This window comes from Filobasidium floriforme, assembly GCF_021052385.1.
Source record: "Filobasidium floriforme strain CBS 6241 chromosome Unknown HD553scaffold_20, whole genome shotgun sequence".
In the NCBI taxonomy this organism is placed as follows: domain Eukaryota; kingdom Fungi; phylum Basidiomycota; class Tremellomycetes; order Filobasidiales; family Filobasidiaceae; genus Filobasidium; species Filobasidium floriforme.
Genome location: NW_025763641.1, coordinates 293,387 through 317,446, shown reverse-complemented (window position 1 = coordinate 317,446; position 24,060 = coordinate 293,387). Strand labels below are relative to the sequence as shown.

At 52.0% G+C, this 24,060-nt stretch overlaps 9 protein-coding genes across 9 annotated transcripts; 5 read left to right on the top strand and 4 right to left on the bottom strand.

Moving 5' to 3' along the window:
• The first annotated feature begins 838 nt into the window (after positions 1-838).
• Positions 839-2,101, top strand: HD553DRAFT_299351 (uncharacterized protein). The gene is made up of 3 exons (XM_046178607.1): positions 839-1,256; positions 1,366-1,653; positions 1,770-2,101. The coding sequence occupies exons 1-3, from the start codon at positions 1,141-1,143 to the stop codon at positions 1,861-1,863; spliced, it is 498 nt and encodes a 165-aa protein (XP_046034296.1). The 5' UTR covers positions 839-1,140; the 3' UTR covers positions 1,864-2,101.
• A 1,046-nt stretch (positions 2,102-3,147) lies between these two features.
• On the top strand, positions 3,148-5,883 carry HD553DRAFT_351883 (signal recognition particle binding protein). The gene is made up of 5 exons (XM_046183651.1): positions 3,148-3,298; positions 3,371-3,567; positions 3,672-5,193; positions 5,279-5,547; positions 5,638-5,883. Exons 1-5 carry the CDS (start codon positions 3,268-3,270, stop codon positions 5,773-5,775), a joined length of 2,157 nt encoding a protein of 718 aa, XP_046034295.1. The 5' UTR covers positions 3,148-3,267; the 3' UTR covers positions 5,776-5,883.
• A 94-nt stretch (positions 5,884-5,977) lies between these two features.
• Positions 5,978-10,531, top strand: HD553DRAFT_316437 (P-loop containing nucleoside triphosphate hydrolase protein). The gene is made up of 18 exons (XM_046180625.1): positions 5,978-6,240; positions 6,336-6,346; positions 6,431-6,549; positions 6,641-6,721; positions 6,792-6,857; positions 6,924-6,931; positions 6,994-7,150; positions 7,218-7,361; positions 7,431-7,555; positions 7,618-8,409; positions 8,471-8,719; positions 8,778-9,095; positions 9,159-9,308; positions 9,369-9,530; positions 9,594-9,734; positions 9,792-10,032; positions 10,097-10,195; positions 10,266-10,531. Exons 1-18 carry the CDS (start codon positions 6,220-6,222, stop codon positions 10,310-10,312), a joined length of 2,931 nt encoding a protein of 976 aa, XP_046034294.1. The 5' UTR covers positions 5,978-6,219; the 3' UTR covers positions 10,313-10,531.
• An 885-nt stretch (positions 10,532-11,416) lies between these two features.
• HD553DRAFT_287731 (uncharacterized protein) lies at positions 11,417-13,489 on the bottom strand. Its single transcript, XM_046178289.1, has 8 exons — positions 13,341-13,489; positions 13,079-13,235; positions 12,834-12,951; positions 12,593-12,694; positions 12,329-12,438; positions 12,022-12,260; positions 11,754-11,949; positions 11,417-11,663 (listed from the first exon to the last, which is right to left on the bottom strand). Exons 1-8 carry the CDS (start codon positions 13,412-13,414, stop codon positions 11,556-11,558), a joined length of 1,104 nt encoding a protein of 367 aa, XP_046034293.1. The 5' UTR covers positions 13,415-13,489; the 3' UTR covers positions 11,417-11,555.
• Positions 13,490-13,683: 194 nt separating this feature from the next.
• On the top strand, positions 13,684-17,083 carry HD553DRAFT_316431 (P-loop containing nucleoside triphosphate hydrolase protein). The gene is made up of 14 exons (XM_046180624.1): positions 13,684-13,975; positions 14,051-14,075; positions 14,152-14,250; positions 14,370-14,486; positions 14,593-14,812; positions 14,917-15,002; positions 15,077-15,188; positions 15,261-15,348; positions 15,409-15,461; positions 15,538-16,030; positions 16,093-16,135; positions 16,199-16,233; positions 16,298-16,886; positions 16,965-17,083. Exons 1-14 carry the CDS (start codon positions 13,761-13,763, stop codon positions 17,019-17,021), a joined length of 2,232 nt encoding a protein of 743 aa, XP_046034292.1. The 5' UTR covers positions 13,684-13,760; the 3' UTR covers positions 17,022-17,083.
• On the bottom strand, positions 17,084-18,254 carry HD553DRAFT_316426 (DUF498-domain-containing protein). Its single transcript, XM_046180623.1, has 3 exons — positions 17,794-18,254; positions 17,589-17,689; positions 17,084-17,443 (listed from the first exon to the last, which is right to left on the bottom strand). The coding sequence occupies exons 1-3, from the start codon at positions 18,191-18,193 to the stop codon at positions 17,336-17,338; spliced, it is 609 nt and encodes a 202-aa protein (XP_046034291.1). The 5' UTR covers positions 18,194-18,254; the 3' UTR covers positions 17,084-17,335.
• Positions 18,255-18,433: 179 nt separating this feature from the next.
• HD553DRAFT_316423 (uncharacterized protein) lies at positions 18,434-20,799 on the top strand. Its single transcript, XM_046180622.1, has 12 exons — positions 18,434-18,656; positions 18,732-18,749; positions 18,837-18,977; positions 19,135-19,430; positions 19,520-19,597; positions 19,670-19,726; positions 19,804-19,815; positions 19,899-19,944; positions 20,043-20,166; positions 20,291-20,331; positions 20,395-20,457; positions 20,530-20,799. Exons 1-12 carry the CDS (start codon positions 18,522-18,524, stop codon positions 20,683-20,685), a joined length of 1,167 nt encoding a protein of 388 aa, XP_046034290.1. The 5' UTR covers positions 18,434-18,521; the 3' UTR covers positions 20,686-20,799.
• Positions 20,800-20,879: 80 nt separating this feature from the next.
• HD553DRAFT_344599 (uncharacterized protein) lies at positions 20,880-21,647 on the bottom strand (the record flags this gene model as incomplete). The annotated part of the gene is made up of 1 exon (XM_046183002.1): positions 20,880-21,647. One exon carries the CDS (start codon positions 21,645-21,647, stop codon positions 20,880-20,882), a length of 768 nt encoding a protein of 255 aa, XP_046034289.1.
• Positions 21,648-21,916: 269 nt separating this feature from the next.
• Positions 21,917-23,851, bottom strand: HD553DRAFT_361057 (uncharacterized protein; the record flags this gene model as incomplete). Its single annotated transcript, XM_046183969.1, has 4 exons — positions 22,868-23,851; positions 22,706-22,793; positions 22,406-22,489; positions 21,917-21,939 (listed from the first exon to the last, which is right to left on the bottom strand). Exons 1-4 carry the CDS (start codon positions 23,684-23,686, stop codon positions 21,917-21,919), a joined length of 1,014 nt encoding a protein of 337 aa, XP_046034288.1. The 5' UTR covers positions 23,687-23,851.
• Positions 23,852-24,060: the final 209 nt, after the last annotated feature.

The following is a 24,060-nucleotide window of genomic DNA, read 5'->3' as shown; positions in this document are numbered from 1 at the left end:
GTGATAAGGAAGGAGAGAGGTGGAGTCGAGGGATTAAGTAAGAGCCAGACGTATGGATGTCGGTGCGTGAAGAATTGGTTCACGGGGGTGCTAATGCAGGTCGTGTTCGGATGCTTTGTTTCGTCGTCTGATGTCCGATGGGGAATAGACGTTTCTGGTGTCGTTATGTTGTATTACTTGCTTTAGACTTGAGAAGGTGAATGTGTTTCTGCTGTCCGACGGTAGTGTTTCACGGTGACGAGAAGACTAAATAGTCTGAGCCTTGCTCCTTTTCGTCCGTGCAAGCTAAGATGCTGATTTCGTTATATTCGCGTTGCTGTATACCAGAGTGTTCCTGGTTATGCTATCGTATGTATTTTTTGATGTTCTTGTGATGTAATGTGATCGAAGTGTTGGTGTAGGATAAAAGTGGGTTGAGGTATGGATGAGTGGTTGGGTGATCCTTTGTCGGTATGTGAATGTTCGCGCGCTCAGATCAGCTAGAAGCGCCTAGGGGGACGATCGAGTAAGTATCGTCGGAGGAGAAGAGCGAAGTGAAGGAAAGAAGGGAAGGGCTTTATCGAGCAGAAATGTGAGGCCTATGACCAAAAGCGATGCAACGAATGCTTGTCGGCGAGCATATCCCAACCTCGCGAAGGTAGATAGATGATGGAACAACTCCCCTTCAGCCATATCTTGAAAAGAAGAACGACCATCAGGCCAGGATCTAATGACGTGTCATTTCAATCACCGCCCCTGTCGACAATTGACAATGTCCGAGGTTGACGACTAGCCACGAGGTGAGAGTGCTGACGTACAAAGGGCGTGGATTCCAGCGACCTGAAGCTTTCCAAGTCAGCACGACCTCAACCCCTCCTTTTGACCTGCATGACCTACTATATGCTCGGCTGAATCTGCTGACATCATCATCAGCTCAGATTATCTGACGTCGGCTCGCCAAGATGCAGACTACGCTGGAATCCTCTCGAAATTCGACACGCTACAGATATATAAAGCCAGAGAGTCCTTCATGAGATTATCAACAACGATGGCGTACAGTCCTTTTCTCAGGCTATCCGCTCTTGCAGATCTCAATCAGCACTCGACAAATCCGCACCTCGCCGATCACATCCAAATCTAGATCGCTAACGACCACTCGCCATGTCCAAGAACCCTTACTATGACAACACCAAACCCACCCCGAACTTGCTCTCCAAGCAATCTATCGGGACGGCCTTTCTTTACGGGTGCGCTGCGGGATTGATCGGTGTCGGGGCGTGAGTCTATAGTCCTTGCTTCGTGCCTCTCATTGCTCGAGATCGCTAATTAACGTCAACGACATTCGGTATACTTTGCTTCTGCTCCACTTGCATTCGGGGTACACAGCATGACCTTCAGCCAAAAGATCGAACAAGCATTTACCGGCCGTCCCAACTCCTACGTCCCCGGCCATACTCTGGAAAAACTCCTCGGAATGCCCTACAGGCCCGATTCCGAGCGTTTGGGGTTGCAACACGCTATGCATTGGGGTCAGGGGGCGTTGGTCGGGGGTTTGAGGGGAGTCATGTCGGCTTATGGCATCGTGGGGTTTGTCGTGGATTTCTTCTTTACGGGGGTTAGGATCTTGACGGATCAGAGTTTGGAGAATTACGCTCAGGTTGGGGCTCCTCCTTGGTGAGTCCTGGTCTCATGATCAGGAGGATCGGTTTTTGGACGGACGAAATACTGGTTGTTAACCTGCAAATTTACTCCTTCTCGCCTTTCTCTGCAACTCTCTTCCGTACTCGCAGGACCTGGCCGTTCAACGAACAAGTCATCGACGTCATCCACAAGGGCGTCTACGCGTTTACGACCGGATACGTCGTCGATCGTTGGCTTCACTGAGCTTAAAAAGACAATGCACCGCTCGTGTGCGGTGTACGGCGGAGATAGCGATTGCGGTCGCGACGTGACAAAGACAAGGGCTAAATAATAGAGCCCTATGGCGAGAGGAAGGGATTGGGCGGTAGTTGGGTATACGGAGGCGGAAAGAAAGCGGTAAATTTTCTGGTTATGGGAGATACTCGGTACCTGAATTGAAGAAAATGATACGATATGTCCATTATGCATGGAATGCTGTCTACCTGGTCATTGTGGGTTCATCAGGCGCGGAACTCTACTTCACGAGGCTCTAAAGCGGCAGTTCAGCCTGTTCATTTGATCGGAACGAGCAAGAGGAGAGTTGATAGCATATGGGCGCGCGTGCTGAAAATCGAACTCCATCACGATAGCCCCAATATGGTCTTCAGGATCGTTTTCAATGTCGCCGCGATCCGTATCTTCAAGGTCGTCAGGAGTTGAGGCTTGCCGGTCCTGTTGCTGATAGAGCGTTGTTGCCTCAGTGGAGTTGCCTGTCGTGAAGGAATCCGCAGCAACATCGCTTGAGGAACACGACTTTCATATTTGTGTCTTCAGAGAAGAAGAGCCGATTAGAACGGTGTTTTCACCTGATCGGAGGTCTATCCTGCATGGTAACGAATTGGCAAATATTGAGACCTGGTCACAAATTCACAAAGCTACTTTCCTTGGCCTGTTCACAAAAGCACTGGCATTTCTCTTTCTTCCCAGACAAAAGTGCCTACTTACGGACGACAAGGACTGCCAGGGTTTAACCTCCTTGGAGCTTCTGGCGCATATGTTGTCTACCGACCTCATCGATTGCGCAAAAGCCGAACTGGAAGGACAGTGGCCGTCACTGAGCACAGGCACGCATGATGCCCTCGCCCGTTGGGTCTACCGCGCGTGCAACAGATTACTCGGGCAACCTAGCGATAGTAGCTGAACAAGAGCGCCATGGCTCCGATTGACCACAGCTAGAGCACACAAGCGAGCAAGGCTAGGGGCGCTCGGCGGCACGTTACTGCTAGCTGCTAGAGAGCTAAGGTACACGTCCGGGATATTCCGTACACAGATCGCATCAAAATGAATCTGAATCCGGGGTCGATGTGTTTCAGGACCACTATTGATTGTTTGATAAACGACCCGGCGTTGACGACCCCGATGGCTAATGACGTGTCATATTCTTGACTTCCTCCGCTCCGCTTCAAGACATGTGATTCAGGGGATCAGAGTTGCGTGCCTCCACCTCGCGACTAGCAACGTCCATCGTCCATGGGGAGATGGGTGGATGGATGAGCCGGACTCACAAGACAGACCTACAACGTCGCTATCAAGTCTCGATCAAATCGAACTCACTTGCATCACTGTCATAATACACACATCATCGCTCGAGCTTCATCGCTATCCACGATGCTCGACCATGTATCCATCTCGCACGAGAGTAAGTTTAGTCTCCCCTACCGACTTCCACCCGAAACTCATCATCCCAACCCGACCCTGTTCCCAACTATAGGTGGTCTCGTCCTCTGGTCCAAATCCTACAACCCGTCCTTCGAAGCCATGTCCCAGTCCTCGGCTCGTTCGCCGGTCAACACGCTCGTCAGGGATATCATGATCGAGAACAAGTCGGCCGATCCGGAAGAAGGGTTCGAGAAGGATGGATGGAGGGTCAGGTGGACAGTCGAGAACGGGTTGGGTTTGGTCTTTGTTGTGAGTGGCTGATCCTCATAGGCGCCCTCCTGGAACTTTGAGAAATCACAGAAGGTAAGGGAAGCTGATCCGCCCATTTGTGCTATACACCTTGACGCGAACAGGTCGTCTTCCCCGCCCTCCTCCCGTTGACTTACATCTCAGACCTCCTGTCCCGGTCCAAATCCCTCTTCCTCTCCCTCTTTCAACAATCCATCCAAGCCCTCGTGCTCTCCCTCTCTTCCACTTCCACCTCTCAACAGAGTCAACAAGCTACGGAGGAGGCCAACGTACAGATCGACCAGGCGCTGAGTCGATTGAAGCGAGAGCTGGTAGGAGAGAGGTGGGAGGAGATCTGGGAAAGGTGTTTGAGAGGCTGCGAAGAGAGGGCGGATGGGAAGAAGATGGGTGGGAAGACGAAGAAGGCGACCAACAATAACACTCAGGCTGCTCAGAAGGAAGCCGTCCAGCAAGATAATGACGGCGACAAGACTGCGACTCAACCGGACCAGACGGGCCTGTCAGCGGAAGAGATCGCCAAGAACGTCCAAGCCTTCAAGAACCGTATGAAGACCACCTCTTCTGGCCGCTCTTCTCCCGCCCCGAATGGCGGCACTGCTAGTCCTGGGAAGAACGGCCGGCCGGCCCAGACCAAACGGACCTCGACAGCGAATGCTGGGGCGGAGAAGATTATGAGAAAATGGGGTAACGGAACAGGGGAGGTCACTCCGGATGCGATGAAGGAGTTAGATTTCTCCGGCCCGGATCTGAGGGAAGAGCAGGAGAAGGAAGGCAAGGTCGATGTGGATGGGTTGGTGGATAGGGGCAGTCTGGGACAGGTCGGGAAGGAAGGGTTTTACGAAGTCGCCGATTGGGATGTCGGCAAGGGGTCCAACAACAACGTCAACAAGGAGGAATTGCCGTCGGAGGAAGAGATCTTGGCTCGAGGTCGACGAACAGGTGGAAGCGGTAACGCGGCAGCGAAGACGGACAATCCGGAAGACCCACAGGAACCGATCTCGAGGTTGTCCAGCCTTTTCAACCGTCTGACAGGGAAGAAGGTCCTCAGCGAATCGGACCTCGACCCCGTCTTGCGGGAGATGGAGAAACATTTAATGAGCAAGAACGTCGCCAAAGATATCGCCGAGAAACTCTGTGAAGGTGTAGGCAAAGCTCTGGTCGGAAAGAAGTTGGGAGGCATGACCAGCGTGAGGCATGAAGTCAACAACGCGCTGTCGACGACGATCACGCAGGTCCTGTCGCCCAAAACCTCCACGGATATCCTACTTGACATCAAACGCAAGGCCTCTCAACCCCTTCCTCCTTCAATCTCCTCGGACCCTAATGCCACGCCGAAGAGGGATCCGTACACGATGACCTTTGTCGGAGTGAACGGGGTGGGCAAATCGACCAACCTGAGCAAGGTCGCCTTCTGGTTGTTGCAGAACAAGCTCAGGGTCTTGATCGCCGCGTGTGATACGTTTAGGAGTGGGGCGGTCGAGCAGTTGAGGGTACATGTGAGGAACTTGGGATTGTTGGAGAGTCAATTGGGAGTCGGACGGGCTGGAGAGGGAAAGTTGGTAGAGCTTTACGAGAGGGGGTATGGCAAGGATGCGGCGGGGATCGCCAAGGATGCGATTGCGCATGGTGAGTCGTCGCGGCGCGATGCCATCAAGTCGAACTTCAATTACAGGAAGGCTAACGAACCGTACAAATGGATCGCTCGTTGTAGCCAAGGAGAACGGCTACGACGTCGTCCTGATAGATACGGCCGGCCGAATGCAAGACAACGAACCCCTCATGCGCGCCCTGGCCAAACTCGTCACGGTCAACAACCCGGATAAGATCGTCTTTGTCGGCGAGGCGCTCGTCGGAAACGAAGCGGTCGACCAGCTTAGCAAGTTTGATAGGAGTCTGAAAGACTTTTCCGCGGCGGCCTTTGGAGTCCGGGGCAAGGCGAGAGGGATCGATGGGATGATCTTGACCAAGTTCGATACCATCGTGAGTCGATTCGGAGATTTGCAATATCATATTCGAGAAGGACAATCCGATTGACAGCGGACCTCTACCTGCCTTGCTCCCGTGCGACAGGATGACAAAGTCGGCGCGGCGCTGTCCATGACATACATCACGGGTCAACCGATCTTGTTTGTGGGCTGCGGACAGACTTATAGCGATATCCGGTCTCTTCGAGTGAATCATATCGTCGAGGCTCTGCTGGGCGCATAGGATAGAACGGCATGATAGCGATTGGTTACGGTATTACAATACGGTCGAGGTAATCGATGTTGTATAGCACGTGAGGATGGTGGATGATTCATGTTATTTCCACCTGAATGTTTACACCCTGCACCCTCCGAGACACAAGGTGCGGCATTCAGGAGTCAACTATCGCAACTTCTGATCTCGGTAAGATGGACAGACGGTTCATTAACTGGGTAGACTGGAAAGATAGATCCGACCTAGACGTAACACAGCGACTCAATCTAGCAGATCCCCTTTCACCGGTAGGGTCGGACGGTACACAGCCAGCATACTGTCTACGCGAAACGCTTGTCCCGGATCAACAACTTCTACGGGAGATCGCATCAGCTCCCAACAAAGACCTTGTATAGAAGCGGAGACGGGGTATCAGGATTCACAATCTTGTAGCTCATCGCATTCTCTTACGAGATGTCCGGCAATAACATCAAGGTGAGCGGATCAAAACTCGCACTCTAGCTCACGGAGACGGCTAAACTCGGTTGATCTAATCGCTTTCGGCCGCATTGATGATGCGGCGGATATAGGTAGTCTGCCGGTATGTCCTCTCCATCCCCGTACAAATTTGAGTACGTGCTGAACTTGTTACTTCGTTGTAATGTTCCCTCTTGACTTTGACCAGTTTCCGACCGTTCAATCGCTTGGAAACGGAAAATGGATCGACGGAATGTATAGACGTCTTGGACGAACATACCGTCCGGATGAAGAACGGAGGGAATGTCAACGGTCCAGAGGGAGATGGTGAGCTGGAACATTCTATAGTTCACTATTTAGTGTGCCCCTCGGAGAGTGCTAACGGAAAGATGTCGTTGTTCGATGTGGTTGGTGATAGGGTTCACCTTTGATCGGGTATTTCCTTCACCCACGGGCCAGGCCGAGATTTTTGACTTTGGTGTCAAAGGGATCGTGGAAGGTGAGGAACTTTGATATCAGATTGAATTGTCGATGGTTTGGCTGATCAAGAGGCTGGCTTGTGGAGATAGATGTCATGGAGGGCTTCAATGGAACCTTGTTCTGTTACGGTCAGACAGGAAGTGGAAAGACTTTTAGTAAGCTCGGATTTAGCTTCGAAGTGAATACCGGACGAAAGCTCATCATGTCGAATTCTTCAACAGCCATGATGGTTCGCCCTGTCGATTGGACTTTGTGAATGAATCGCGAAGCTAATCATTCGACTCACGATAGGGAGCAGACATCGATAACGTCGAATTGAAAGGTCTGATCCCACGGATAACGGAACAGATCTTTGCCTCTATCGCTGTAGCCGATGCCAACGTCGAATACACGGTCAAGGTCAGTTATATGGAGATCTACATGGAGAGAATCAAAGATCTATTGGCACGTGAGTTGCGGCAGTGACGGCGCTTCTTTGGGCAAATGGGCACTGACGAATGACGAGCGAATTATAGCCGCGAATGACAACTTGTCTATCCATGAGGAGAAGAATCGAGGGGTATACGTCAAGGGTCTCACAGACGTATATGTCGGATCCGAGATGGAAGTGTTCGATGTGATGAAGGCTGGAGCGAGGAGTCGGGTCGTCGCTAGTACCCGTAAGTAGATAGATTTGACGAATCAATTTCACGGGTTTAAGGTTGATCAACGATCATGTTGTTTTCAAGAAATGAATGCCGAATCGTCACGATCACATTCAATCTTCTTAATCGCGATTCATCAGCGGAATGTAAATACGGGAAGCCAGAAGAGCGGGAACCTATATCTTGTCGATCTGGCTGGTAGCGAAAAGGTCAGTCGGTGTGCATGTCAAACGCTTGTCAGCCAGACGACTGATCAAGCAGGGTTCTGCAGGTCGGCAAGACCGGCGCCAGCGGTCAAACATTGGAAGAGGCGAAAAAGATCAACAAATCGCTATCCGCTTTGGGGATGGTCATCAATTCATTGACGGACGGGAAATCGAGCCACGTGCCATATCGTGACTCAAAACTCACAAGGATCTTGCAAGAATCTCTCGGAGGCAACTCACGGACGACCTTGATCATCAATTGCTCGCCGGCAACTTACAACGAAGCAGAGACGCTCGGGACATTGCGATTCGGGATGCGGGCCAAGAGTATCAAGAACAAGGCTCGGGTGAACACGGAAATGAGCCCGGCAGAGCTGAAGATCCTCTTGAGCAAGACCAAGGGCAATCTAATGTTTGTCGAGAGTTACCGGGACGCATTGCTTGGAGAAGTCGGAGTGTGGCGAGCAGGAAACAAGGTTGAGGAGAGCGATTGGGCTACAGAGGACAAAGTACGGATGTTGATGGGAAGCGGGACTGCGACGGGTACCGCATCTGCGTCAACAAGACGACCCGGTTCGGCAATGGAAACCCTTGCCAGCCCAGGACTTTCCTCCAGTGTCACGAGTCGCGCTGGAACGCCGAACCTTTTGGATGCCTTCAAGGATCCGAGCGGGCGCGTATCCCCAGCTGGTTCAGCCATGGCCTCAAGGCTTGACGCCGACGAGAGAGAAGAATTTCTGCGAAGGGAGAACGAGTTGAGTGATGCACTTACGGAGAAGGAGAGCAGTCTTGCCACGCAGGAAAGGCTTGTACAAGAGTTGAGAGCAGAGCTGTCGGGAATACGGGAGGACTCAAAAGTAAGATTCATGTCAGCGCGTAGCCAAGAGGCAAACCGATCATGTTGATCTTTTTGCGTAGGCACAAACAGCCCTACAGCTTGAAGTGAGCGAACTCCGGGCAGTGCAGGCTCGGTTGGAAGAGGAAGTCCGTGAGAACGGAACCAGTCTGGACGTCGCTCGAGACAAGGAAGGTGAACTCACCGCAGAGTTGAAGGCACTGAGGCTCAAAGTGGAAGAGTTACAGTTGGCAAAGGCGACTGCTGTCTCTGATGACCGGGAGAAACGAAAGGCAGAAATGCTGTCCGAGATGATGGCGAAGATCGAGACCGTACGTACAGCTCGACGGAGTTATGATGCTTGTCGCTCACCGTCTAGACGTACAACAGGGTGGGAAATCGTCCGAGACCGGTTTAGAGGCGCTTCAGTCGCTGCTTGTCCGTCTTGATGGTGGAGCAGCCGAGGCACGTCCGGCTGAATTGTTATCGGAAAGCAAAGATGTCATCCGGCAGCATCTTCTGGTATCCCAAACCGCTCAGAGAGATTCTCAAGACCGTCTTCGTCGTCTTCAAGACGATGTCGAAGTTCAACAGCAGAGGCGAGAGGAACTTGAACGTATTTTGGTCGAAAAGGATGCAGCATATGAGGACCTGCTTGCCCAGCAGTCGATGGAAGCGCTTGGTCCTGCCGTTGTCGATGACATCAAGGTATGCTAGGCCTTGATTACTGCCTGATAAATCGTCACAAGCTCACCCTACATATCATCTTAGGCTCAATTCGAAGCTCAGTACGCTTCGAAACAGAGCCTGATGGAAGTCGAAGAAGCCGCGCTTCGCAAGCGTATCGAGCACCAGGAGGACGAGATTGTCAGGTTGCACGATACGATCGAGGACCAAACCGCGTCTATCGACAACCTCAATGTAAGATTTGGCTATAACGATTCAGCTGGTATCAGTACTGAGATTGCGTTGACACATTAGCGACTATTGGCGGAAGCCACCTCCGGGGTTGAAGGGGGACGCGAATTCGCTCAAGCGGTACAAGAGCTCGAGCGCACCAAACGCTCCTCAGAGCTGCAGCAGGCCGAGTTCGAGTCCGTCAAGAGGAATCTCATGCGCGATGTTACTGATCGATGTGAAAAGGTACGTTGAGCGGTCGATAGCCCGGTTGATGCAGCGGTTCCTCTGATGTTGCAACCTTCCCAGGTCATCGAGCTACAAATGCAGCTTGACGAGTACAAGGAGAAATACAAGGCCATCGCCCGTTCCACCAACATCAAGGCCCAGCTTAAGCGGGCTCAGATGCTTGAGTACAACATGTCTCAAATGGAAGATTCTCAGCGAAGGGTACGGGCTCTGCTTCAAGATTGTTGAGGCCTTATGCTGATTCTGCACCCTTTTCAGCTGGTGCACCAAAACACGCAATTCAAGCGAGAGCTTAATGCCGCCGAGCGGAAACTGTCGGAACGTCGCGAGCGAATCATCAACCTGGAAGAACGCGTTGGCGACTACGAGGAGCTGAAGTCAAGAGAAGATGAGATGGTTCATCAGATTCAGCTGTTGCAGACCCAATTGGCCCAGGCGGCAAGACAGCCTCTGCTTCCCAATGCTATAAATGCTGGCAGGATCGCGAAACCCATGCGAGGCGAGTTGAATCTTGTGCTTATGTAACATTCGCGCCAGCCATTGACTGTGTTTTTTTCCTGCAGGCGGAGGCGGTATCGCCAACATACAAAACGAGCCGGCTGCCCCAAGCGCTATCGCATCGAACACGAAGCAGCGACTTGCAGATGATATTGGTGGCACAAGTGAGTGACATTTCCTTCCACAGGCGGCTCCAATATCAAGGTGTTGACGATTTATGTGCAAATTTTTCAGTGAGGCGACAGAGCTGGTTCATGCCGACAGCAAGAGGTAACAATTAGATGCACCATGACAAGATTCTTGACGACAAACACGACCCTTCTTGTAGCTCCGAACGGAACCACGTATGCATTAGAGATGACAGTTCGTGCTTCTATGCACAAGGTTGGCTCGCACGACGACATTCCGTCTGTATGGACCATGTGCCAGCTGACATGTAAACGCTGCTATAAGTTCGAGCTCATTCGAGGTGCATTGCATCAGACCCACCCATAGACATCACTCGCTGAGCAGAGAACAGGTCGAAAAGGTCGTCCATTTTTGCGAGGTGCTGCCGGCAAGATCTTCCACGACTCGATAAGCCTCGGTCCACATGCTGTTGCACGAGCGAGTCCGTTCGTCAGATTCCCTTTGGGTGCCCCCCGCTTGAGTCATGCTGAATCGACCCTCGGTAACAGAGTCAGGCTGACTGTTGTTGATCGACAATTCAAGTGCGGAGTAACGACAAAAGGGTACCAGCTTGATTAGCAGTAATCACGGGAGTTGATGGAGTAGAAATGAAATGAGAGAGAGACGGAACTGGACTTACCCTTGGGCCTGGCGTTGGACTTTAGAGGTGAGAGCGCTCACGGCGGCGGATTGAGCGTGGGCGGGAGTCTCAGGATGGCTGTTGGTCGACAAGTACACAGGACGATCAAAAGGGTAAATCTTTGGTTCCAGGGGACGTGGATATAAGGAGACTTGTCTCCTGGATGTCCCCAAGTCTCTAGCGCTACCGTCTGGCTTCTGGCTCGGAGTCCGGATGTGGCTTGCTTCTGAAACGCGCTGCCAGTGACATCCTTGCCCCCTTGTACTAGAATACTGCGGGACCTGAAGAACTTGGGGATTTGTTTCCTGACCATCTTCAGAACCCGATCGTTGGCAAAGATGATGAGAATGGAAGGAGGTGCCTTTTGGAGAATGGCACAGGTGGTACTATCTTGGTATATTGATCTGTGCGATCGAGTGCCTACTCCGTTAGCGATTTGTTCAGGAGACGTTGCAAAGCCGGGCAACAACTGCGGAACACAGCAGCCTGAAAGGCTGTGCTGTATATCAATGCAATTCGTACGACGAGATCCGCCATCGCAAGCCCAAAACGTTCAAGGTCCTAGCAAGGCAATGATTTCGGGTTAATCGAAATGATATAGGGGTACAACTGCAGAAATGTAGCATTGATACAAAGGACGTATTATGGAGATGAAATCGAAATAAGGAATATAAAGGGAAAAAAGATCGCAGAAGCCAAGCGAAAAACCATAGCTTTCATGGCGATCGAAGTCGAGCGAGTATGTCGGCGATCAAACCTGGAACGTCATTTCTCGACACGGCCACGGCGACGCTCTCCTCGATATCGGCGATATGGTTCAACAGCTACATGCCAATATCAGAGTTGAGTTAGCGGTCCTACAACTTATAAGAGATCTGGATTGCCTTGCAAACGACATGGACGGAAGGACTCACCTTGGCGCGAGCCAACGTCTTCGTTTCCGGGTCATACGAAAGCACGATCTTCACAGCATCTGCCCCGTCGGTCAACTCTTCCCTCCCTCTCGACCCGGGCGCGAGAATGTATTCGAGCAAGATGTCGGTATCGGACAAGGGCTGCATGCTCTTTACCCCGTTGAGACCCTTGTAAACCGAGATTGCCGAGGTGTACCTGATCACGCCGTATCTTCAGCTTCAGGTGGCTGCTCGTAAACCGTTACGGCAAGCCAGGACCGGAACGTACCACCTGCACAACTCGTCCACTCCCCTATCGCCCTTCTCAGCCCCTTCCCTCGCTTCCCTCGCTTTGGCCTCCTCCCTGTCCCTCTCCCTACCCATCCTCTGGACCTCTTTGGCAGTACGTGCCAACTCTGCGCTGGCTGCCTCTACCTGAGAAGAGACGGCCTTTTGGTCCTCGGCCATGTTCTGCATGTCGGAGATCTGATTGTCAAGGATCGTCTCGGCTTGTTCGATGGTTATTCGCTGCGAAATTGTGGTATTAAATCGAGATTCAGGGGTATTGCGACGAAATTTGATTGGCTCGCACTCACATCCTCGAGAGGGTATTTGCTACGTAGCCTCGCGAACTCCAGCTCCAACTCTCTGATCTCCTTGTCCAAGTCCGATACTTCTTTAGTCTCTTTGACCATCTCCGCGTAGGCTATTCCGACGGAACGTGGCATCGAAAGTACGCATGGATGCAAAATGAAGCGATAAGTCAGCTCGTCATGTCTTAAGAGACTAGGAGGACACAGCACGATCGTAGCTAGTCGAGGACCGGCCCGAAGAGAAATGAGAGAGGAAGCTTGACTCACAAGCAGAAACGTCTCTGCCTAACGCTTCGTTCTCTTTCGTCAAACCTTCCAGGTCCGCCTTTACCTGTTTGAGTTGTGCCTTCTTTGAGGCGTTTGATATTTCTAGCAAAGTGACGCGTTATGAACATCGAGGTATTTCCGAACAGTCAGGCGATAGGGCAGGAATCATATGCATCGATCAAGTGATAGTATCAGTCTTCCGGACGTCCGCGTTTCATCCCCGATGCAGAGCTCGACTTACCGAGCTTGTCATTCTCCCGAGGTGCCAACACCCTTGGAGTCTCGCCGACGATCGAATGGGTAAACTCTGATTTGGCTTCTTGTTCGAGGTATTTGAATTTCAGTTTACGGAAAAAGTCCTGCGACGTGGTTTGGGGAGGTCCGTTGAAGTAGAATCAGCATCGGTATACTGTAGTCGATGACTAAGGCAAGTAGGGCGCCGCTGCTATGGAACCCCTGAGAGAGGAAGGATGAAGAGAGGCTCACCTTCTGAGGATTGACCTCCCATTGCACCTTGATAGGGTTCGTAGCGTCCATCATGCCCCCGCTCGTCCCGACCGTCGAATCCTTGAGGGTAGCATCGAGAAACTTGGTCTTGATCGCTTGGATGTGAAAGGGACGGTCGTTGAGCTCGGCGATCAACCTGGATCACCCGTGTTCGTGGTTCAGATATAAGTGAGAAGAGTAGGGGAAAGAGATCAGCGACGAGTATACAAGGAGTTGCTCTCGAGCGTGGATTTTAACTCGCTTGGCGATGTCTTCCTTTGAGTAAGGCTCTTCCGAAGCCGATTCGAGCTGTACGGGTTTCGCGACTTCGGTCATTTCGATGTTGAGGATTCCCGCTATATGTTACTGTGCTTGTCGAGTACGATCGATCGGCCCGTAGTCAGAGAGAGTCTAGTTGATCGTTCTGAATAGCAAGTGCAAGTGAGTGATAATTGTCAACAGCTGCTGGGTTGTTTACCAAGTCGAGGGGGGAGAGAGTAAGTCACGTGACAAACTCTGGTGGTTGATCGACATTCTATCCCTTGCAACTCGACATCAAAACAATCGAATCGTCATACCATTCATCGTCATCCAGCATCCAGATACATCCAGGTCGTTCGATGCCAAACGTTTCAAAGATCTACATCTAGCTGCATTAGCTAATCGAGATCTACCAGGCATCATGTCCAACACCTCCATCTCGGTCCACGTTCGTATCCGACCACACAAACCCTCGGATGGCACCTCCCACCCGGATGATGTCCTCCTGACCGACCGTACCGTCTCGGTACCGAGCGGGAACAAGCACGATCCGACGCAGAGGTTGAAGTTCAAGTTGGATGCCTGTCATGGTCCGGAGAGTACGCAGGAAGAGGTTTTCGAGAAGGTCAAGCCGATGTGAGTTCGGGGTTGCAGGCGAAGGAGCGGGATGGAATGTGTAGCTGAAGGGGTTGGTATTTGCATGATGTACAGTGTGGAACAGGTCTATCGAGGCATAGTAAGCCGAATTTGTGCTACTCTGATCGAGAAGCTCTGATGGCGAACCTGATCTCTGGATCTCGGTTCGCGATTAGAATACGACAGTCTTCGCCTACGGCGTGACAGGTAGCGGGAAAACGTGGACGATGCAAGGCGCACCGAAAGATCCGGGTGTCATTCCAAGAGTGGTCAAAGTGAGTCCTTGGCCCCCTCTACCAGACCTGATACCCAGTAAACTACCACTGAGGGTACTGTGAGATCAGACTGACGTTATATAATCGTTCCTTTGTTTCGCTTGCCCTTGGCTTTGTAGCACATTTTCAACAAGAAGTCTCGCCTAAAGAAATCCACGTTGAAGATCTCGTTTAGCTACGTCGAGATCTTGGTAGAGGAGGTTTATGACCTTTTGGTCGCCAGGAAGCCTGGGGAGGTGAGTTTGACGTGTCCAGCTGTATCTAGACATACGACAATTTGGTCTGTAGTCAAAGGCTAACAAATGGTACATTCACTAATGAATCTGCTCGATCCGCTCGCAGACTATGAAGAAACTAGACATCCGAACGACATCGACCGGGGAGAATATCATCGCGGACCTGACCTCGCACGACCTCTCTTCGTTACAAGAGTTCGAGGACCTATATCACCGAGCGGGATTGTCGAGAAAGACGGCAGCGACCAACTTGAATAGTAGTAGTTCGAGGAGTCATGCGATTTTGACGTTGAGGGTGGAGACGACCGAGGTGGCCGAGGGGAAGAGTAAGTGCAGAATTGGATCGGGGAGCAGTCTGAGAGAGCGGATGGCAGTAGGATGATGCAAGCTGAACAGGGCTAACGATTTCGGGTGGATTGGCGAAATATAGCGTATGTGGGGAAGATCTGTCTGGTCGACCTCGCCGGGTCTGAAGACAACAACCTGACCGGGAACGATCCTCAGCGGATGAGAGAAGTCAGTAAAGCAGCATGAATAGCCAGGAATCGTAATGTGCAATAAGGCTAACTCTGTGCTTTGATGTCGTCTAGTCATCTGCGATCAACAGGTCTTTGACAACCCTAGGAAACGTTGTAGAGGCCCTAAACAATGGGAGCGGAAGAATACCTTATCGGGATTCGAAACTCACCCGGATACTGCAAGGTACGCGAGCGTCACTGTAGATACGGGCTCAGGGTTCAACAAAGGTTGGAGCTGATCACGATACCAAGATAGATGCTCTGGGTGGAAGCTCGGTCGGCATGTTGATTTGTAATCTCGCACCTGGAGACAAGTATGCCAAGGATACGCTGAGGACGTTAAAGTGAGTGGTATATGAATGACCGTCCGGATATGATAAGCAGGTGTTGATGTTCTGTGACAGGTTCGCCACACGGACAAGAGAGATCGAGAACAAGCCGGTTGTCAACGAACGAGGTGAGAACGAAATCAAGATAGCCGACAGATCGATAGGAGTCTCAGGCTGAATGACCTTGTGATATCCGTCTTGCAGACGACCGAGTCTTGCCTCGTCCGCATTTCTCTGCACCGACACGGCCTATGATGAAGACATCGCTAGCACCGCCCGTCCGACCGGGCAGTGCGAAATGCATCCCTACCAACGCCGTTGCCGGACCCAGTCGACAGCCGTTGAGACCGTCTGTCGCACCGCCTCAGCAAACGCATGTTACTCTCGGCGAGCAGGTCCGCAGGGAAGCAAGGGAAGGCGGAATCACGTTGACCGAAGAGCAGCTGAACGATCGGATCCAGACAATCGTTAAGCAGGTCATGACCGAGCAAGCCAAGGCCGAATTGAAGCCCGTCGTCGAGGTCAAGCCGATAGCTGATCCAACTGCGGCAACGATCGAGAGCGCGCCGGACCCGGTCAGGCAGACTTCAGCTCGGGGAGGTAGCACTGTTGCGGTCGACTTGAGCAGTTTGACGGATGAGGAGATTAGGTCGAGAGCGAAGGTCTTGACCAATCTGGCCAGGCAGCACCACGACAAGTAAGTTTAGACTGCCTCACATACGGGATGGGCTACCGATGCTGATTTCATCACCATTCTAGGCATGAGCTGGAACTGGCGATCAAGTATTACAAGGAAGCCAGGGTAAGCGTTGTTGATGGTGACTGCAGGCGACGTCTGGTGGCTGATTCGAGCCGCTTGCAATAGGTATACATGCCGACCAACGATCGGCTGAATCGGCGGTGAGTCTCGTGTCGGCGATCAGCAAGTCTGACAGCGAGCTCATGTGCTCGGCGACTCTGACAGGATAACCGAGCTCGAACTGGCTCTACTGGGTCAAATGCCTATTCCTGACCGGGAAGGGACCAAGCCGACAACAAGCACGGCCTCGCCTGGTCAAAAGCGTAAAAGAGGCGAGATCCAGGCAGACGACAATGACAACGACGACGTTCCGACCGGGTCTACGAAAGCGCCACTCGAATCAGAGCAGGAAAAGAAGCCCAGGTTGAAACGCTCAAAAGCCAAGATCTCGTTGTCCGAGCTGACAGACGAGACGAAGGCAGAGGTCGGAGCGGTCGTCAAAAAGGTCCAGGTGCTGGGTGACCGGACTGTCCCGAACAAGGATTCCAAGCCCAAGCCATTGTCGGTCGTAAGCGCGAATGAGAAGAACAAACTCAAGCCGACGTCGATCTCGGCCAAACCGGAGAACAAGCTACCGGGAAACGTTATGGCTGTCAAGGCAAAGGCCGAGGTCGTCAAGATGATCTTTGATGAGGACAAGGAGAATGGCGGACCGGGACCGGCTGCCAAACGGACTCGACAGGTCAGAAAGCCTGTGGCGGTCTTGCTGGACGATAGTTATCAGCAGAGTGATGACGGGGAGGAGAGCGACGAGGTGAGGACATCCCCAATCTGATCTGATGATCTTCATCGAAGCTGATTCGGGAAGGGGCTCTGATTACGATACGACCAGTACATGCCAGAGGTGGTTGCTCGACGACCTCGACGAAAGATCGGAGTTCGGGCTTGAGGCCGGAGATGCGACTGCGAAAGGCCCAAGGGGTTGTGGCAATAACGATGTTTAACGATAATCTTTTCTTTTGTGTTCAATGATGGGTTCCACTGAGGAAAGGGTGTTGAGAAGCTACAGTATCGATACATGCTGATCTTGAGGAGGCCTGTTCGTCCTCCGCTCTTTCATGGTTCGTCGTGGTTCTTGTTAACGTGCGATCGGTGGTGATTCCTCTCGCCACTTCGATAATTTTCTTCCTGTCTGGCGGCGGGCCGGCAAATCCCAAAGATTCAATAATACCAGAGAGGATCATGGCGATGATCCGAACGATCCTATCGTCGTTCACCCGTCCTCGGCTCGATCGGTCGGAGAGGCATCAACGCGGCCGCCATCGTCCGTCCTTCTTCAGCTAAGAGGTTGAAGGTCGAACATGCGTTTCGCTATAGCCAGGTTTCGTATCGTGAGAGAATCATGCAAGATTTATCAACGCAGAATGAAGGCAAATAAATAGATCATAGATATATGTCAGTCGTCGCCATTCGAAAACGCAAAGAGTCAGAATAGAGCACGAGCTGGGGTACTTACGGAGTCCATGACGTCCAACTGGATGCCTAGGGAAGAGATGTACGATCGGAGTTCTGGTGGAGGCGGGAGGACGGTCGATCCTGTTCCTAAGAGGAGGATTTCTGCTTCCATAATCGCCGGATCGAGATACAGGTCAAGACGAAAGAGCTTCAGTGAACATCTCGTTAACGGAAACGAAACGAAGTAGACAACGAGCGAGACTCACCAGGCCTGGGCAAGACGGTCTCGAACACCTTAAACCTCTCGACACCCCATTCTCTCCAGACCGGTCTTCCACTGACCTTTTCCACAGCGACCGGGTCCACGTCCCAGAGAAAAGCACGATCGTCCAGGAAGATGACCCCGCCGGGGATGATCAGGCCGTCAGAGAGGTGAAAGCCCTGATGATTGAGTTTGGCGACTTGGAGTCGGGGACGAGCAGGGTCTGACATGTTTTCTGCGTCAAAGAGGTTGGTCAGACCTCCGGATGATGCGTAAGAGCGGGTTTGGGGGGTGAGGGGAGGGAGGGATCGGGCATGGTGTTGCAGCAGGGTCGTGGTCGTCCCAGGAGGAGGTAGGCGGAGGAGAGGCCGGGCTGAGCGGAGGAGACGGGGTGTGAATGACATCGTAGTGGTCGGCTGATTCTTTTGTGTTGTTGCTAAATACTCCGAATGACTCGACTTGCACTGAGTCGCAGAGGTGGTGTTTGACGATTATCATCATCGAGAACTGAATCGAGATCCCGAGAGTGTGTCACATGGTACCATCCTTGGCCTAACCCAGGGCCGGCTTCGCGGTAAAGTTGAACAAAACGCCAAGGGTCCGATTGGGTCGGAGGACTCTACAAGTATATAACCCCTAAGCATGATATCTCGACTCATATACTAACCCCCTCCCACTTCCCGTCAATCCTACCATACTGAACTTCAGCCGTAATAAATATACCTTAACACTATGCCTATCGCTATACCCAACACCACCCCCGCCCCCGAACAGACCTCGGGGATGGAGACGCTCCAGGTAGCCGACCTGGACGTCTACCGTGATCCGGCTAGCTCGGAAGAGGCCAAGTTGGCCGAATGTAAAAAGGTCAGGCCCGTGTTACTCTGTCTAGTCTGGAATGGGATGGTCTGCTAACCAGTGTAGTGTGAATATTATTGGCAGGCCGCCGAGAGCTTGATCGTAAGCTCATGGTCATATCCTCTTCTCAGCCTAATCTAACCGAATCCTCTTCCCCTGGGTTCTTCTCACCACGCCGGGACATCTCAGCTCACTGGAGCTCTTATCGTCCGAGATTCTCGGGCTACCGAACAGGCCAACGAGACCTACCTGGACATGCTCGAGGATTATTTCGCTCAGGAAAAGGAGACGTTGGAAGAGGACTTACGGCCCGAGTTGGGTTATCAGGTGGTGAGTCCCCCCCCCGCGCGCGCGCAAAGATAGGGAGGGGGTCGGGGGAGATGGCCGAGAAATGATCTTGCGCTCGGGTTGACCCCTGACCGTCATCACGTTTCATGTCAGTACATCATCCACTGACACCCTATCTTATCCTCCCGCTAACCCACAGGGCGCAACCCTGGAAGACACCGAGAAACCCTCTTGCAAATCCGTGACCAAATGCACCGACATCATCGCCGCCCTCCCCGCCTCTGAACGTCCGTTGGACATCACCGGGGCCGACCCCAAGTGCAGGTTCTTCTGGAAGATGTCGGATCAGAGGACCACGGAGGCCGAGGCGGAGAAGCAGAAGGCCAAGAGGGGAGGAGAGTTCAAGTTGCACGACGCGCCGAACGTCGTACCGAGGGCTTTTGAGGGCGTCTGGGAGGGGAGGATGGAGGATTGGGGGGTCAAGATGAAGACGGCGTGAGTTTCGGTCGTGACCGTGCTTTCGTTGCAGGAAGGCAAGGTGAGAAAGGATCTTGGCTAACGAGCTGTCATGCATGGGCTTATAGCGTCCAGGGGGTCGGGGAGATGTTGTCCGTCGGATTGGGGTTGGAGAAGGATACCGTGAACGATGCCGGTCGATACGGGTGAGTCGATCGTCTTCCCCGCCTTGTTTACTTTGCCTTAGGACTAACCGGTGCTGAGTCGGATATTGCTAGATCGCACCTGTTAGCTCCTACAGCGACCGACCTGCGTAAATACGGGAAAGAGGGCGAGTGAGTCTGACCTTCCTCCGCATACAGAATCGGATCTTCTTGCTTATTCTATTTCTTTGGGACCCGGTTTGGAATAGGATCTTCGCTGGGTAAGCCACACGCGAGCCCGTCGCAAAGGTACCTGAGTCGAACTGGTTGATTAATAGGAATTTTGCCTGTTTTCGGGAGATAGATTCCATTCGGATATGAACTTCTTGACCATCCACGGTCGCTCTCGAGTAAGTGGTATTAAGCCTCTCCCACTTTTGCATCTGATTCGAGATCATTGGCTGATACTATAATCACGGTCGTCCATTTTACGTTCGTGCGTCATTAGTACCCCGGCCTCCACATCTGGGCCCGAAACAGCGGGAAGAAGATCGCCGTCAAGGTTCCTCCCGGGTGTTTGTTGGTCCAGGCAGGGAAACAGTTGGAGGCTTTCTCCGGGGGTTTGGTCAAAGGTCAGTTTTCCGCTTGGTATGGACAATGATTCGGATCTGTTGGCGGATGGGCGAATGGGGTTCGAAAGGGAAGCGAAGGTTGTGAAGGTCCGGACAAAAAGCTGATACGGAAGGTGGTTCGCAGCTGGGTATCATGAGGTCGTCTGTACGGCTGCTACCGTCAAGGTGAGTCGCAACGGAGACGGAACGGTAGACAAAACGACCGCTGATGGATCTGCGCATCTATAGGCCATCGAGAATATCAAGGCCAACAAGCCTGACAGGCCGTTGATCAGGATCTCTTCCACCTTCGTAAGTCCCCGCCCCCATTACTAGTATCTCAAGCTAGACCTCGCCTAATCGACCCGCGGGCTCTGAACGCAGTTCTACCACCTTTCCCCTGAATACGAGCTACACGGACTCCCGGAACTCGTGAAAGAGGCCGAGAGGCGATTCGGCCCTCAGGACGACTATGGTCGAATGACGGTGGCTGAGCAGGTTCAGAGGGAGTTGGGGATGATCGCTCTGTACAAGGAGTAGACGCTTTCGGTGTTAGTGTGAGAGGGTTGTATTTGGACGTTGTATATACTAGGGTGCGCTGTGACAATACGCAGATGTTACAAAGTCTATAGTACAAAAGTCATTCTGTTCCGATCGTGAAGTTTGAGGGATCTGCCTCCGTTGATGATCGCCAGCCACGATTGGCGCTCACCAGATGAAGCCGGAATTCGGCTTCAAGGCTTCTTCTCTTTGCGCTTGCCAATCTTCAATAGGAAGGTCAACAGCGAGAACGACCGACGAGAGCTGTGAACCCTCCTGTCGTTGTCTCCTGTGACGGCAGACGCAAAAGTGGGATCATATTCTGGCCGTTGGAAACTCTCATCTGGCTCTTCTGAGATGCTTGGCAGGTCGCGCTCAGTCAAGTCCATAGATCGACCGTCGTTCGAACTTGAATCGTAGATGTTGATCGTCCGATCGTCCCAAGGTCGTGCTATGATGATTTCCTCACGTCCAGGCATCGATGATTCCCGGAGCATGAGGCCTTGACTTTTGAGATCGTCGATCCTTGAAGTCTTGAGCGCCTCCAGGAAGTGAAGCTGTGTGGCCGGACCCAGGGCGTCTTTCGGGTTCTTGGAAATAAAACACGTCCATTCAGTCGATGGGTACGATCCGGTGAGACGTTGGGGGCTCAAAGCCATTTTGAGCTGGATCGTACTCGCGAGCCCTGTACTCGAAGAGTCCTGCTGGGTCTCGAGGTAAGTCGAATCCAGTTTTTCGGTGATGTGTGCATTTGGCCCAATCCTCGATAGGGTCTTTTGCACAGCCTGATCTTTGGAACTGCTGATCTCATCGATCCAAATCTGGAAGATCAAGTCCACTCTGTCCATGCTGGCCTTCCTGAGCACCTCCGCCATCCTCAGGAACTGATCGTCCGCAGCATACGCAATGACAAGGCACGCAAGTCCACTCTTCAAGGTGATAATTTCGGGAAGTGCGAGCATTGATGGATGGATGATTTGAGGAGGAAAGACGTTCGAAATGGATGTTTCATGCAAGCAAGAAGTTTACAGGGAGGGATTGAACTTTAATTCTCGGTAAGTATGATATATATATATGGTATAGCTTGTAACAGGAAAATGCTGAATGGCGCAACAGCGAACTTCGCTAACAAAGGAATAACCAAAGAACGAAGCTTCTCGGCCAGGTGGAGCTGTAGTCGTTGCAGTCCTACGGACCGGCTAGAACAAAGGGGCCTCAACACAATACTGATCTACGAGTGGACGATCTTCGTAGCTGATGGTATGGCCAGACACACAGCGCAATAGGGCAGAGTATGGAATCATTACCCCGTGCTTCGCGCGACCGAAGAGTCATTTGCCACGGATAATGAACAGAGAGAAGATTCCGCCGGGTTCACTCGGCTGCAAATCTTTTCCAAGTCGAGCTACGGCTTTAACTCTCGGACAGCGGCAATGTGGCCTCGGGGCCGGCGATGTAGTCTCAACATCCTGTGCGCTCGACGAGACTGCCATTTTGTAAATTAGCTGTCCTCAACAGCAGCTTGACACGATATGAGAAGGAGTCTGTGGAGGCGCCCATAAAATACCTCGTAGAACTTCCGCGATGTGATAGGTTCACCTTGAAGATGCTCTGTTTGGATCACCTCCTTCTGATACGTTGAGACCTGTATCAAACTCTATTGGTCGGAGCGATAGCTCCGCGTAAAGTCTTGAGAGAAAACGAGATCAAAAATACCCACATATCCAGCCAGCTTCCTCTCGAGCCGGATTGGAGGCGTATATGACCGCAAAGAAGGCAAACATAGGTAAAGTTCCTCTCACGACTATATCGCACGCTAAGGAGAGCCTGAGCAGTATCAGACAACGGGGTAGAGATGCGGGACTTGGTGGCTGATGAGTGATTGGGTCGTGGAGAAGCGAACAAAGAGAGATTTATAGCATGGCTATAAACGGGCATAACATCACGCTCTACGGCATACAGACATCACTAAAGATTCGTACATACAGCTCAATGAGGGATATTTCGCAGGCATATTCACTTTCAAATGACATGCTAGTCGATGCAGGAATTTGACCATTCAAGATTTCTTGGCCTTCCCCCGCATGCCCTTCAGCCAGGAGGATAAGCTAGAACCGTGAGTTACAGCCGTTCTTGTCTCTGCTGAATCAAGTACTGAAGTGGGTTGGGAACCCATACGCACGATGGAGACGAAACCAATGGAGACAGGCGAACCGCTATAGCTTGTGCTTTGAACAGGTTTCCTGACGACCGAGTCATCTCCATGCGCGAACTCGCTATGGATCGTCATGGCTGGGCGTGAGCAGGAGAGTTGGCTGAGAGCGCTTGATCCCTCCATCTCACTATCACTGTAATTTGCTGGGATAATCGATTGATTGTGGGAAGCAGCGCGGGAAAGCCGTTCATGGCAATATTCCAGAGATCTACCGAATGACCTAAGAAGCCGGGTTTGTAGATCATGGCTCAACATGACCGTAGGTTTTCTGCTGTCGATGTAGCATATCCATTGCGACCATGCGAGGTGTCGAGGAGCCTGGACTATCAGCTCGTCGCCGGCAGGCTTCTCGACATCTCCGCGAATCTCCTGCTGTGTCATCGAGATCAGCGGACCTGCGCGTAGAGCAAAGGTCTGAACCAACTCAAGTTTAATCAAGCTGGAATCTGCCTTCGGTGCTTCCCACACCCCGCGAGTATGATTAAGAGAGTAATCAGTACCCCTGAAAGGCTGCATCCGTAAATCCTCATCAACAAGCACGATCGGGCTGTCATGAAGCGTTGCATTTGATCCGTGAGAACTCAGCCAGGCGCGCGTTCTTCGAAGCGCATCTGTGTTTCTCAAGCAATCCTTCCGTTCATCGATCCAGTGCTGAAAGATAGCTTCAACCCTTTTGGGGTCTTTCGCATCCTCCACCAATCCCAGACTAGGATGGCGCTCGGCTTCGAGGACAACCAGGCACAAGATGCCGTTGTTCAGCGTGACGATTTCTTCTCGAGTAGCCATTGTCGCGAATGGGAATTCAGTATCTCGAAGAGTTTGTGAAGGAAGGGTTGTGGCCCGAACTCGAACATAAGAGAGCTCAGAAGGGGATCAGCCTCAGTAAGGCTACCATATATATCCTTCCAAATTGGATGTCTTGATCAGCTCATCAGGCAGTTAATAATGACTCCGCTCATAAAGGAGACAACCTATGAAACGCGCTTCACCTCTCCATAAAGCGGGATCGCCAAAGGGTTCAAGGGATATATCGATTGTGCATTTTGTGATTATCACGCAATGAGATGATGTAATATTATACCAGCATAGCAGCAGTATGACTTACAACTTGAAACGTTCATACAAAGGAAAACGACATACCTTACATACAGTATCTGCCT